Source organism: Megalobrama amblycephala, linkage group LG2, assembly GCF_018812025.1.
Source record: "Megalobrama amblycephala isolate DHTTF-2021 linkage group LG2, ASM1881202v1, whole genome shotgun sequence".
Lineage (NCBI taxonomy): Eukaryota > Metazoa > Chordata > Actinopteri > Cypriniformes > Xenocyprididae > Megalobrama > Megalobrama amblycephala.
The window spans coordinates 53,011,959-53,027,355 of record NC_063045.1 but is presented as its reverse complement, the minus strand read 5'-3'; the positions used below and the strand labels follow the sequence as shown (position 1 = coordinate 53,027,355).

At 37.4% G+C, this 15,397-nt stretch overlaps 1 protein-coding gene across 3 annotated transcripts in view; it reads right to left on the bottom strand.

Moving 5' to 3' along the window:
• Positions 1-15,397, bottom strand: part of ksr1a (kinase suppressor of ras 1a) — a 45,588-nt gene that overhangs the window by 29,728 nt on the left and 463 nt on the right. For 2 of the 3 annotated variants that reach the window (XM_048180878.1, XM_048180877.1), the window contains exon 1: positions 11,161-11,648. The exons of the other annotated variant lie outside the window; for it this stretch is intronic. In XM_048180878.1, coding sequence (XP_048036835.1) covers positions 11,161-11,388 — 228 coding nt within the window. In that variant the 5' untranslated portion in view covers positions 11,389-11,648. Of the gene's footprint in view, positions 1-11,160; positions 11,649-15,397 lie in introns of those variants that run through there. 3 annotated transcript variants of the gene reach the window in all.

Genomic DNA, 15,397 nt, shown 5'->3' with positions numbered 1-15,397 from the left:
ATAATCTACAAATCTGTGTTCACAACATTCTCAGAAATTTGTTGCATCATCAACTTGTTCTGAGTCTGTTGTGTCACCGGATATAAACTGATAATGTTTTAGCTTATTGAAGAATAAGTAACCTGTTCCTACTCGGTGACAAAACATTTTATGTCCTGAAGACAATGTTCTTGTTCAGATGTTGCACTTTCATTGTTTTGGAGACTTAAAGGGATATTTCACCAAAAAAATTCAAACATGTATGACTCAGTGGAACACAAAAATAGATCTTTTGAAGAACTGTTTTTCCATACAATGAAAGTCAATGGGGTCCAAAACAACACTGAACCTCAGTGACTTCTGTATGGACAAAACAAAAACCTTTGACATCTTCTCCTATATTTATGTGTAAGTATCAACTTTCTATAGGTATAGGTATAGATAACTATAAGGATTAAAGATATTCTAGATATTCTCAGACATACTACAATTTCTTTGTAGAAAAAAGCAACAATTGAGATATTAAAGAGACTGATTTCAAATATAGGTAACAATATAATTCAAATATAGTTCTATTTTTTAAAATACCTTGGTATGATGTGAATAATTCATTAATTTATTAATATAAATTACTTCTAGTAATAATTTCAAAGTACCATGGTGATACTAATAGCATCTGCACCATAATACCATACTTTTTATCGGATAGTTGCTAAAAAGATGAGGTTTTTAATCTTACTGAGGAATATCTGGGGCAACCTGTTCTCAGAGAGCAACACAATATTAGTGAAAAACTAAAATGGAGCCTTACTTGAATGTGTCATTCACATGTAAAATAAAGCAAAACACTATAATTTAATGATTTATGGTAAGCAACACTGGTGGCATTTCGGGGGGTGGCGTCACACCTGCCCGACTGCAGATGAGGGTAAACACGGGGACGAGAGCTGCCATGACAACGGCTCAGTGAGGTCAGCAGGTTTGACTGACAGCCAAAGGGCAGGAACACGCCCAGCTGCTCAGAGAACACAGACAGATCTGCAGAAAAAAAACAATGTGTCCACAGATACGAGCTGTGAGGTAACCACCTGATGCACACTGATTAGCCTGTCTCTATGCAATTTCACCTGTCTCCCTGGGTGTAATGTGCTTAACGCCAATCCCTTCATCTCTGCTTACAAGCTGCCCACCGGCCTCAACTTCCTGCAGGACACACAGGAGTTTAATGCCGACCTCAGACAATCCCCAACACACTACACATACGAGAGATTTACTAAAACTTACAGCTAATCCCAGCACTGCTTCACAGACGTTTACACATGCAAAGTGTCGTGTCACGTGTGGGTCGTGTGTCTGTGTACATGCTGACGCTGCCTGACCGATAATCTCATAATATAGAGGAGTATTAATGTGTATGAGGGATTCATTCTAGAAGATATAAACATAAATGGACTTGTTCACCCATTTAAGCTGCTAAATAAATCTGAATAAAGTAAATATATTATATATATATATATATATATATATATATATATACATATATATATAGAGAGAGAGAGAGAGTGAGTGTATATATATATAAAAAAAAAATATATATATATATATATATATATATATATATATATATATACACAGTACAGTCCAAAAGTTTGGAACCACTAAGATTTTTAATGTTTTTAAAAGAAGTTTCGTCTGCTCACCAAGGCTACATTTATTTAATTAAAAATACAGTAAAAAACAGTAATATTGTGAAATATTATTACAATTTAAAATAACTGTGTACTATTTAAATATATTTGACAAAGTAATTTATTCCTGTGATGCAAAGCTGAATTTTCAGCATCGTTACTCCAGTCTTCAGTGTCACATGATCCTTCAGAAATCATTCTAATATGCTGATTTGCTGCTCAATAAACATTTATGATTATTTTCAATGTTGAAAACAGTTGTGTACTTTTTTTTTCAGGATTCCTTGATGAATAGAAAGTTCAAAAGAACAGCATTTATCTGAAATACAAAGCTTCTGTAGCATTATACACTACCGTTCAAAAGTTTGGGGTCAGTAAGAATTTTTATTTTTATTTTTTTGAAAATAAATTAAAGAAATGAATACTTTTATTCAGCAAGGATGCATTAAATCAATCAAAAGTGGCAGTAAAGACATTTATAATGTTACAAAAGATTAGATTTCAGATAAACACTGTTCTTTTGAACTTTCTATTCATCAAATAATCCTGAAAAAAAATATTGTACACAAATATTTTGTACAATTGTACACATTAAATGTTTCTTGAGCAGCAGATCAGCATATTAGAATGATTTCTGAAGGATCATGTGACACTGAAGACTGGAGTAATGATGCTGAAAATTCAGCTTTGCCATCACAGGAATAAATTACTTTGTGAAATATATTCAAATAGAAAACAGTTATTTTAAATTGCAATAATATTTCACAATATTACTGTTTTTTACTGTATTTTTAATGAAATAAATGTAGCCGTGGTGAGCAGATGAAACTTCTTTTAAAAACATTAAAAATCTTAGTGGTTCCAAACTTTTGGACCGTACTGTATATATATATATAATTAATCACACATCAAATTTGGCTGAGAAATTACCCCCAAAATATAATTTAAAGTCATTATTGTGTAAAGCATCAAATAGACATTACAAAAACGTAGCTTCAGAAAGAAATATTTTATTTGATTCAACACAGAATTTATTACACAAACTTTTGGACCATGAGGGTGAGTAAATGATGACTGGATTTTCATTTTTGGGTGAACTATACCTTTAATGTTTTATTTTTTATTTATTTTGTTAATTAATATGGATACCCATATTAAATATGATTTTTTTTAAATTAAATTATACTCAAAATATTAATGATTTAGTCATTCATTCAGTCATTTGATTCATTCAAACAACTATTTAATTCAGGAGTGAAGTTAATGGTTCTCTTTATGAATGTTCCATTGAATCATTTGTTCATTTGATTCGTTCAAAACACAGATTCAGAAATGAAACGCTGCTGTGTTTTGCTCAGAGACGAACAGTTCTGCTTTGTCTTTATATTTTCATTGGCAAAATTGAGCAAAAACAGACAATATTGTGTCTAAAATAATATAATTGGGCAATAGAAGATTGCAAAATCGTTAGCTGGTCGGATGAGTCTCGATTTCTGCTGCGACATTCAGATGGTAGGGGTCAGAATTTGGCATAAACAACATGAAAGCATGGATCCATCCTGCCTTATATCAACAGTTCAGGCTGCTGGTGGTGTAATGGTGTGGGAGATATTTTCTTGGCACACTTTGGGCCCCTTAATACCAATTGAGCATCGTTTAAACGCAGAGTATTGTTGCTGACCATGTCCATCTCTTTATGACCAAAGTGTACTCATCTTCTGATGACTGCTTCCAGCAGGATAATGTGCCATGTCACAAAGCTCAAATTATCTCTGGTTTCTTGAACATGACAATTTCACTGTACTCAAATGGCCTCCACAGTCACCAGATCTCAATAGAGCACCTTTGGGATGTGGTGGAACAGGAGATTCACATCATGGATGTGCAGCCGACAAATCTGCAGAAACTGCATGATGCTCATGTCAATATGGACCAAAATCTCTGAGGAATGTTTCCAGCACCTTGTTGACATTAAGAATTAAGGTACTAGACAGGTGTACCTAATAAAGTGGCCCGGTGAGGGTATATGATATACAGAGGACTAGAGGCTTGTCTGTCCAGCAGACACTCATGCAGCAGCTCACACATCTGACCCTTCCAAAACTAGAGGAAATTAGGAAGTTTTTTAAAAAAGTACCTTAAGCCCAAAGTATACTTCATTTTTTACGCATACGCGAGGGTCAGCGTACAGTGCTCATGAAGCGAATTTCGTCACCAGAAGAGTACGCGCACCGTCGGATTTCTGTAACCGCGCGCACATTGTACGCGCAAGTCGCACATGCGCGTTTAAAATTACATTTTTGCAATAATTAGTTTATCCACAAGGTGGCAACCATGCCCTGGGGCCATCAATTCACAAGGTAGTCGAAGAAAACCTGCATAAACAGAACAGACCGGAACGCATGCAAGCTACAGCGACAATGGAGGCCTATATAGACAACAGATTGTGCAAAGAGGTTAGAAAGTACCCTCATTTGTACAACTCTAGCATGAAAGAATACAAAGATGTTTACATGGGTTGTAACCCATGGCAAGAGATTGCTCAAAATGTACAAGTTAAAGGTGCTAAAGAGGATCTTTTCGTCGACTGAGAAACCAAAGACTGTTAGTGAGTGTTTGAAATGAGCGCATGCGTAAGAACAGCCCCCCTCCTTCGAGGGAACGCCTCCCAAAACTCGTGCACGAGTATTGGAACACAAGTGTTTACCACCGGTATTTGCTGTGTCGTGTTAGTGGATTCATTATGTCGGACTCACCGCAGGTAACTCATAATCTGCAGTTGTTACTCCTGTCTCCTGACAAAAACATTGCATGCGGCACCTGTAGAGTGTGGAAAGTTACTGGAGCGCGCAGCCGCGCACGTCTCTCACAAGGAACGTAATGGCAGTGATTGACAAGCCAGAGGGCCAATCGTTTACGCGATCATCGCGTAAACGATTGGCTGATGTTTTTAAGGCCCTACCTCGTGCACAGATGATGTATATTAATATTATTCCTTTCAGTGCACCTAATAAATAGTCTTTTATCAGTTAGTAAAGACAGTTTCAAGTAATATTGCAAAAATGTATAAAACAAAACATCCTATTTAGCAACTTTAAGTGAAGTATATTTTTGCAAGACTGTGTGCGTACGCGTAAAAAACGAAGTATACCCATGGGCTTTAGTAAACATGTTTATAAGTGAAAAAATGTTTTTAGTGATTGACAATCTGGCCTTGAAAGAACGTAATTTAGACTAAACAATCTGATCATCGACATCATATTACATGATTGCTGCCAGCCACGATGACAGCTCCTCATCAGGCCTTAGTGACGCAGCTCGGATGCACTGGAGAATATCTAGGGAAGAGCTCAGCAGCACTGAGACAGCCACGAGTAATGATGGAACATCTCTTACCTGGTCTGCTTGGCTGAATCTGTCACCCCCCTCCCCATTCCCAGTCTATTGGGAGCCCTCAAAAAGGCACAAGCTGATTGGCTGGCACTCTCCCTCTCCCCCCCCCTCGCTCATCCTCTTCACGTCATTATTTTCTTATTTAACAACCAACCCTGAAAACGCGTAGGGAGGAAGACATCTAAATATAGCCACAGCCACGACAGCACACGACACGAATGCACTGCAAAACTCTCTCAAACAGCACTGCGGGGGGGAGCCCAGACTGATGAGGGCTTCAACAGCTGACCGCTTGAGTCTGCAGAACAGAAACCCTCTGGAGCAAAGCTAGCTCTCCTTTTTTACCTTCAACAAACATGTTTATCCACAGAAAGATTGAAGATCTCTGCATATAAGTAGGTCACTGCTTTCCTGAGACAGCATCTCATGCTGTCGGAATCAAACATCACAGTTCATCAAAATCTGCACAATGAGAAGATGTGAGGAGGCATACGAATCTCACTCTAGAGGACACGCGCAGTCCCACAGCAGCTGGGGAAACAACTGGTGCAGGAGTAACATTCCCAAGTCTTGAAAAAAGGCATAGGGTGCTGATTTGGTTTGGTTTGATTAGTAAAGATGGTTTTAAGTGATTTAGCAAATTTCACATATTTCTATGAATGGAACACAATTACTATCAACCTAGCAGGGTTATTATTGTTCACTAAAACTAAAATAAACATTTTGTTAATTGAAAAAAAAAGCTGAAATAAAATATGCAAATATTACATGAAAAACTAAAAAAAAATAAAAATATATTGAAATGTTACCTGAAATAAGTTTAAGTTGAAGCATTAAAATTACTAGCTGGAAATAAATAAAAACAAATACTGAACTAAAACTGAAATAAAAAGTAATAAACAGTAATATTAAAATAAAAAGTGACAAAAATCACAAAACAAGTTGACGCCGATAGCCTCGAGGGCAGCACGCCGACGTATAGCTCTGTTGCGCTTCGGCCTTTTCCTGTCTGCTTACTGTCCTATCACAATGAAGGCAAAAATGCCAAAAAAAATAAAAAATAATTCTTAAAAAAAAGAATAAAAAAAAATACAAATAATTCCAAAAAATGTATACAAAATTAATAGTATATAAATAATTCTAAAATAACACTGCAACCTAGGCCTGCTCAAAAGGGTGTACGATACATATTTACCATAAAGGTTATCAACTAGTATTCAGGTTTTTTTTATTATTATTATTATTATTATTATTATTAATTATCAGTATAATTGAAAGTGAATATTAAATTGTGCATGCTTATTTCCCCTCAATTAGATTACCTGCACAGACATCTAAAGCTCAAAGTATACTTATGCTTACGTGAGGGTCCACGTACAGTGTGTGTGACGCAAATTTCGTAACGATTAGTACGCGCGCCGCCCAATTTTTGTTACTTTGTACGCACAGGTCGCACATGCGCATTGAATTTATTTTGCACTAATCAGTTGATCCACAAGGTGGCAACATTGGCCCATGCTTTTGTTTCACAGTAGAAAACAAAACTAAAGGCACAGAACAACAACAACAAAATACCGGAGACTGCAAAAACAACAGACGCCCGCATTGACAAGTGCTTGTGTGAGGGGGTTATGAGATAGCCGCAACTTTAGTTTAAAAGAATACAAAGACAGTTTGGAGAAAAATAGCGCAGGCACTGGACAAAGATGAAATGTTCTAGGGTGCATGTGTCGACCGCCTGCGTAAGTATACTTCAAAGTATACTTTTTGAAAGGTTACGCGTTCGACTGTACGCATACACAAGTGTACACGTTAAAAAAAAAAAATAAAGAAGTATACTTTGGGCTTATTGCTCACTTAAAGTGGAACTCAGTAAGATTTGAGAAGCTCCCCCTACAGGTTCCTTTAGTGAATCACACTGTCGTAAATACTCCAAGCGCAGCTCTGGACTACAATGACTACAACGCTCACCAGCGCAGTAATTTTGCAAATACAGTACAAGAAATCTCGATGGAGGTGGGTATTTTTCTAAATTGTCTTATAAAGTCATAATATGTACATTGTTTTTGAATTACTGTAAAGCATTTTGTCACTCTCGCGTGAACGTGAACATGAGGCGAGATTGTGTCGGGTCGGCGCAGCTCAACTTGCAAGTGCTGTTTTCTGGCGTAGACGTGCCAGAGGGTTATAACAGTCGGTGTTATGTTGAGATTCGCATGTTCTTCGGAGGTCTTTTAAACAAATGAGATTTATATAAGAAGGAGGAAACAATGGTGTTTGAGACTCACTGTATGTCATTTCCATGTACTGAACTCTTGTTATTCAACTATGCCGAGGTAAATTCAATTCGATGGCACCTTTAAGACTTAATTTCATTTATAGTGTTTTATTTTTTATTTTTTTGGAAAAATAAAATACAATTTTACATCCATTACAGCCATTTCTCGGATATCGGGCATAACATGAAAACAATTTTCGATATATCTGTAGCCTATTCGTGAGCATCCGAGTTTGTTTTTCCATCTAATATTTATATTTTATTTTATTTACTTTATTTTAATAGTTTTAGATTTAGTTAACAATAACAACTCTGGGTCCAAATGGATAAAAAAAATCACAATATATCCCTCATTTTTTCCACAATATTCCAGCTAATGTGGAAATATGTCTCATTATAGAAGTAAAAAGGGGTTGCGAACACTGTTTCATGCTGACTCTAATTTGACTGGTTGATAGCAATGCTGCTCAAGTGTCAACATACGTTTATCCAGGAGCACGTCCTATTTGCGCAAACCAGCAAACCAAAATCGCTGCAAAATACGGATCGGAAAAAAGTGCCGATCAGCAGAACGGCAGACGCAGTAGAGAGTGAGAACATTCGATCTAACATAACCACGCGGTACTTCAGCCGGAGAGACCGAGAATAATTATCTCCTGGCCAGAGTAGCGAGCTGTTAAAAAAAGACGTGAAGTGGTGTTATAAAGAGCTTTCAGTGAGAATCTAATGCGAGTTCAAGCATCTCTTGATTGCACTGAAGTGTACGGGAAGTGGTGGGGGTCTGAATGTGGCCACTTCAAATCTGTTGTTTTGTACAGGAATTAACAAGCATCCAGGGCCTGTTATACTGCCTGAGTATTGACGGGCTCCATCTGTCCCTCTGAATGACGCTCACAAGAGCACGCTTACAATACATCAACCTGTTCAGCCGGGTTAAACAGGTAGGCTGCGGAGAAACCTGGGAATATGAGATTGACCACCTAGTATTTATTGCAACTAAACAAAAACATGTATTAAATGCCCTGAAAGAGGGAGATGCAGTCAGAAAGTGTTGCATTATAGACATAAAGAGGAAGCAGGCCGAGTGATGTCTCCCCGGCGGTGACTCCACCATTTCCTGTAGACTTAGGCCCAGTAGTGACTGATTTGGAACACAGGTAGAACATTCAACTTCCTGCTAGAGCAGGAAGCAGAACTGAAGGAATCAGTTTGCTGTTCTTTCACGAAATTGTTCTAGACTTTGGTGGAAGAAATGACACACTCAAAAGTAGTGTACAATAAATCAGTATCATATCGGTAAATGACCAATATTATTTTTTATATATACGGGTCATTGATGAATAAGGTTTTTAAAAATGTAAAAAAAAAAAAAAAAAACTAATGGAGATATAATTCATTTTGAAGTTTTATTAAGTGTGAACAATGAGATTGTGTTTTTTTGTTTTTTTTTATATAATCAATTAACACTGCTTTAGTCATTTTTTACAAGATGGACAAAATTTGTCAATAAAAAATTCATTTGGTTTAACCAAAATTTCGGTGTTCCCCAATGACACTTTTGGTTACACCGAATGACGATATTTTCAAACAATGCTATCAGGCTAATATAGATTGATTAGATTGCTAGTTAGCTAGCAAAGCGACAATTAAACATTTTATATTTAGTACAAGTTTTTAAAATATTACAACATTTTCCATGTTTTATAGCGGTTGTACCGAATGACCTGATGTTTGGCAAGTGAAAATATGAATTTTTCAAATAGTTAAGAGAGAGTTAGTTACTTTGCTTCATGACCATGTGATCCTTTGCAGGTGTCTGAATGATGTCACATCCTGTCACATGATATTGAACACATGACTTGATCCAAAACGGTCCTTTTATATTGGTTACTCCGAATGACATCAATTCAATTCTTTTTTCCGGACATTCTTTCTCGTAACAAAGCAACGACTTCTACACATAATTTAAATACCATTTTGCACCATGTTGATGTATGATGATATAAAATCATGCCAGAATAAAAAAAAACATATACATTTATTACATTTTAAGATATTTTAATCACAAAAGAAATGGCTTTATTGGCATTTGGACGGTTAAACCGAATGATATAATCTTTAAAATAGCTTTATATGTAGCAAAATATAATTAAAACATTTTGGATTCAGTAAAAGAGATCTAGTTGTACTACCTTACATACTTTGGATGTCATATCTTTGTTTTTTATTATTATTAAGGCCTTTGGCCAAAAAAAAAATGACCCGTCATGTCATTGACCCATATTCTGCTAAAGCAGGAAGCAGAACTGAAGGAGTCTGTTTGCTGTTCTTTCACTAAATTGTTCTAGATTTTTATTTTATCTTTGGTGGGAAAAAATGGACGACTCAAATAGAATGTACAATATATCTGGACTATATCGGTTATCAACCAATTTTAGATTTTTTTTTAAATTATCATTATTGTTTATATTGAAATATATTGAATCATTTCGCCACATTTACATAATATCACTCAGAAATAAATTAATAACACAATTAAATTCTCAAAATTAATATCTAATTTTTCATACTGTACATTATAATGATGTGATTGCTCAATTCACTTGTAGCATTTAAAATTATTTACTTTAGATTTTTCATTTATTTAGACCAAAAATATAGAATTTTAATAATGTTATTATTGGTTGACCAAAAACAATCATTTTAAATCGTCATGTCGTCAAGCCTCTTCTTGAGCTTTTAACCCCATATTAGGACTAATTTCATTTTAGATCTTGAAACACAAATCCACAGCACTTCATAAAACCTCTGAGGATCTCAAAAACAATCATTCTAGTGTATGCGGTCACATTCTCGCCCAATACTCAAACTACAGGCCCTCCGGGGCTGTTTGAACACCATCCACCCCCATGGCTGTATTGATTTCTCATTAATTACCCCTACCGTTGGAGCAATGGGGCACTTTCCAGGTGGAGCACACATCAATAATGACACCTAACTGCCAATGTTGAGGAAGTTAGGGTGAGACGTTATCGGCAAAACATCACACAAGCGGACCGGCCGGGCCGACGGTCCGGTGAAGGACTTTACTGTCAAAATATCAGGTCTGCTTCTGGAATGGAGATGCTGCAGGAATGCTGTGCTTTATGCACCATCTCACTGCCAAGAACATTTCACCTAGTCAACAGAACCAGGTCAAATATCCCCCCCACTGGGTTAGTGTGCTGTGAACTCCACGCATAAGCCAATGCTCAATGTTTTCCCTTACACAGACGCACCATGGTATATGTGGGGGTTTATTTTAGGTCGTATTGACATATACAAATGGACTGTACAAAACCCTGTGTTTCGAAAATAGCATTATTGTTTCTACACTAAAACTAATTTAAGATACAACTTAAAGCACTGTGGCTGTACCACTGTACCAAATGGTTTTACCATGGTACATTGCTATTGTGCTGCTATATGGTTACCATATTCAAGCATTGTGATATTTACATCTTAGCCTACTCCAGAAACCATGCTACATTTTCATGGAAATACTGTCATGTTTGTGAGAGAGGTTCAAATCCCAGCATAGTATAGTGTCTAAATTCCATTGTATTACCATGCTGCAAACATGGTAATACCATAGTACTTTTTTGTCAGGGATGTTATGGTAAATTGCAATAAGAGGGGTTCGTTCCAAGCCCCGTGCGCATCTATAATGCACCACCATAAACAGCTGCAGTGCAAAAATAGGAAGAAACGGATAAAGCGCGCGCGCGAGAGCGGATCCGCTCTTTCATGACGCTGCACTTCGGCCCCTCTCGTCGTTATTACCTCTAAAGTGCGGATCTCCTGCTGCGTGAGATCGTTGGACGCCGCACATTTGGTCCGGAGCCCTTGTAAACTGGAGATGGAGATGTCGATCATGTTCTGGATCAGTTCGCACTGGTGTAGCGCGGCCATCGCTGCGCCACCGCCACCGCCACCGCCGCTGCTGCTGCTGCTGTCCCTCTGTTCATCACTCTCCTCCACCATCATCAGCCCCTCTCTAACACCATCCATCCCACTGCATCGGGCTCGGCGTGGATGGAGAGATGAGTGCAACTACAAATAACAATACAATCCACATGCACTACTACAGACGCATGCCATCAGACTGTCCGAGCAGGACAATAGATGAGGTCTACACTGGGATCCACAAGGGAGATGTGGTTCAAGGTAATCCTAAATCCAAGTGCGCTTTTGAAGCCCGTCGTGCGAGATGCGCGTTCTGCTGTGAGACTCTGCTCACTGTCTGTCAGCTGTGGGAAACATCGGACGACGCGGTGCGCGCTGGGAAATGAAGTCCGTGCGCACATGTCTGTAGGCCGATGCGCGATAGATAGATAGATAGATAGATAGATAGATAGATAGATAGATAGATAGATAGATAGATAGATAGATAACAATATTTAATATAATTCATATAGGCATACATTTTATTATAATATATGTAATATAAATATATTTAGTTTTTTATATTTATATTTATTTTTTCCAAGTGTTTTTGCTTTGCTAACTCTGATTCTGAATAGTTTTTTTTGAAGAAAAATAATATAATAGGATCCAGCCAATTATTATGTTTTTCCATTCACAAATAAAATTTTAGGTTTTTGACAGATATTACACTTTAAAAAATGCTGGGTTAAAAACAACCCAAGTTGGGTTGAAAATGGACAAACCCAGCAAATGGGTTGTTTTAACCCAGCAGTTGGGTTAAATGTGCTGGGTAGTTTTATTTAACCCAACTATTGTTTAAATTTGCTGTATTGCTTGCTAAAATGAACCCAATTTATGTTGGAAATTAACATTTAATTAACATGTTTAATAAATGAACATTTATTAATAAGTTTAATAATGAAACAATAAACATTTATTAAATTGCTTATTAATAAATGTTCAACTTTTGATTGTTATTGTTGCCTCTATTAATTATGTGTCTGATTTTTAATTCCCAACCTATTTTAGGTTCATTTTAAGCCAGCCATATAGTAATTTTTGAACAATAGTTGTGTTAAATAAAACTGCCCAGCACGTTGGGCAAACATTTAACCCAACCGCTGGGTTTGTCCATATTTAAGCCAACTTGGATTGTTTTTAAACCAGCATTTTTTAGAGTGTACATTTGAATTATTTTCCTTGTTTATCACTGATTTTGTGTAAACATAACCAAAAAGTAGTTTAATGATGTTTAAGGTGTAATGATGTTTTTTTTTTTTTTTAAACATCAATAAATAGGAATATTTCATATTGAAATATTGCATGAACTGCAAAATAATCCAGTTAATGTTCCTCTTTCCTTAAAATATGCTGAATTGTGATGTCAGATATTTTTTTTAAACCAAGAATGGGCCAAATTCCCCATCATAAGTCCTCCTTATGATATACCACGACTTCAGTCTGTGTCATATATGGTCTCTGAGAGAAAAAAAAGGAGGATATTTAAAGGCATGCATGCGTTCCGTCTGTTCTGTTTATCCCCAGGGCATGGTTGCCACCTTGTGGATAAACTAATTACTGCAAAAAATCAAATGCGCATGTGCAACCTGCGCGTACAAAGTACGTGTGGTTACAAAATTCCGGCGGTGCACGTACTCTTGTGATGACGAAATTTGTGTCACACACTGTACGCTGTCCCTCGTGTATGCGTAAAAAGTGATGTATACTTTGCCTTTAGACAGATGTCAGTCACCTAGCACCGCAACCAAAACAGCAGGCTCCTTTTACAGTTCCTCCTGAACCAAAACAACAGGTTTCCAACAAAGATGGAAACCCGTGATGTTATACTCGGAGCGGTTTGTGACTCAAATGTAGGGCTGCACGATTAATCGCATGCTATTCTCACGCGCATTTCGTCAGTAAAGCCGGTTCCCTGATTACCGCTAAATCGCCATCACCTGCTTTCAAATGAAGCGGCATTTAATAGACAGAGCCGTAGGTCACTGAAAAGCCACGCAATATCGCGTTCATATCGCAGATGAATCGCCTGCGATAATGAACGCGATATTGCGTGGCTTGTCCGTGAACTACGGCTCCGTCTATTAAAAGGCGCTCCGTTTAAAAACAGGTGATGGCGATTTAGGCGTTTCAATGGCAAAACTGTCAACGCTGAAATGAATCTGCAGCAGTCAGATGGTACAAGTCAGTGCTCTTCAAGTTGTTTACGTTCATTATTATTGACATTTTTAATGCTGTCTCTGTTTGCTCCCTGCCGTACGCATTCATGTGTTTTGGAGGAGGCGTGGTTTTGGTGATGCTCTGAAGGGAGGGTGGGATCTTCAAAGCTAGCTCGCTATTGGTAGTCTCTCTGAAAATTATCTACTCTACCTTTAAAGGTGCTAAAGAGGATGTTTTGTTTTATACATTTTTGCAATATTACTTGAAACTGTCTTTACTAACTGATAAAAGACTATTTATTAGGTGCACTGAAAGGAATAATATTAATATACATCATTTGTGCACGAGGTAGGGCCTTAAAAACATCAGCCAATTTTAAAAACATCAGCCGATTGGCCCTCTGGCTTGTCAATCACTGCCATGACGTTCCTTGTGAGAGACGAGTGCGGCTGCGCGCTCCAGTAACTTTCCACACTCCACAGGCGCCGCATGCAATGTTTTTGTCAGGAGACAGGAGTAACAACTGCAGATTATGAGTTACCTGCGGTGAGTCCGACATAATGAATCCACTAACACGACACAGCGAATGCCGGTGGTAAACACTCGTGTTCCAATTTTTCGTGCACGAGTTTTGGGAGGCGTTACTTTGAAATGAGCTGTGAAGGAGGGGGGCTGTTCTTACGCATGCGCTCATTTCAAAAACTCAGTAACAGTCTTTGGATTCTCAGTCGATGAAAAAATCCTCTCTATCACCTTTAATATCTCGGCAAATCTGGGCACAGTTTGAGACATTGTTGAGATCTCTTCCGTAACTCTAGAGGAGACACATGCAAGATTATAGGCTTTTTTCCCCTCAGGAGACACATCTGTGAAGCATGAGACTTAAACAAAAAGCCACATTTGTTCTAATTGAACTTAATTACTGTTTAGGAAAAACAACAGCAATATTAAAGAGATTTCATTTGTGGTTTTTCTTTCCTCAGGGCATCCTTGGCTCAAACAGAGGGTCTTTCACATCTTGGGATTGCAAGCGGAAATTCACCCCTTTGCCTTCTCAAACTAAACCGCGTTTCTCCTTATGAGCACGAGCATGTTTAATTACATTTATTAAAATAATTTGGATGGGGTGGGGTGGGGGGTGTTAGAAGGATTTCTCATCTCACTGAGGGTGTGATGTTCCCTCACATCAAACGCTCAATCTAACTGCTGAGTCACTCTCCAAAACCTCACCTCCTCTTCCATCTGTCCTCCATCTCACTCTCTCTTTCTCTATCCTTCCATCTGTGCTCCATCTCTCCATCTGGGTGCTGCATAACACTCTACATCCTCCCCAACACACATCTCAGTAACAGAACATTATTCGAAGTGTCCGCTGAGGTCCGGTTTGCAAGGACGGATTATAGTCCAAATTGTGTGAAGTAATGTCCAAACAATGAGAAACACATGGCGATTGTAAATATGAGAAATAAAGTCACAGCTGAGTAAAATAAGGCCTCAAATTATATATCATGAGTGTAATGCATTGAAAAAGAAACATCACAATATGTCTAAAAATGTCATTCTTTTCATTCACAAATTGTGACAGTAATGACATATTCAAGTTCAAGTATATATCAATTTCACATCTGCATAGCTTATTTCTAGATGTTGACCGTTCAGGTATACATTTGAAAAGCACACACATACACAATGCATGCACATTTTTTCCTCATCTCACATTCAGCAGACTGACTCAAATAATTCATTATGATGTATCAGGATTATACATACTGATTTAGCAGGTGATTTTATCAAAAGCAACTTAGAAATGAGGACAAACACAAATAATATCATCAAGGAGTCAGAGCAGAACAAATTTTAAAGGGATAGTTCTGCCAAAAATTTTAATTCTGTCATCATTTACTCGTCATTTAAA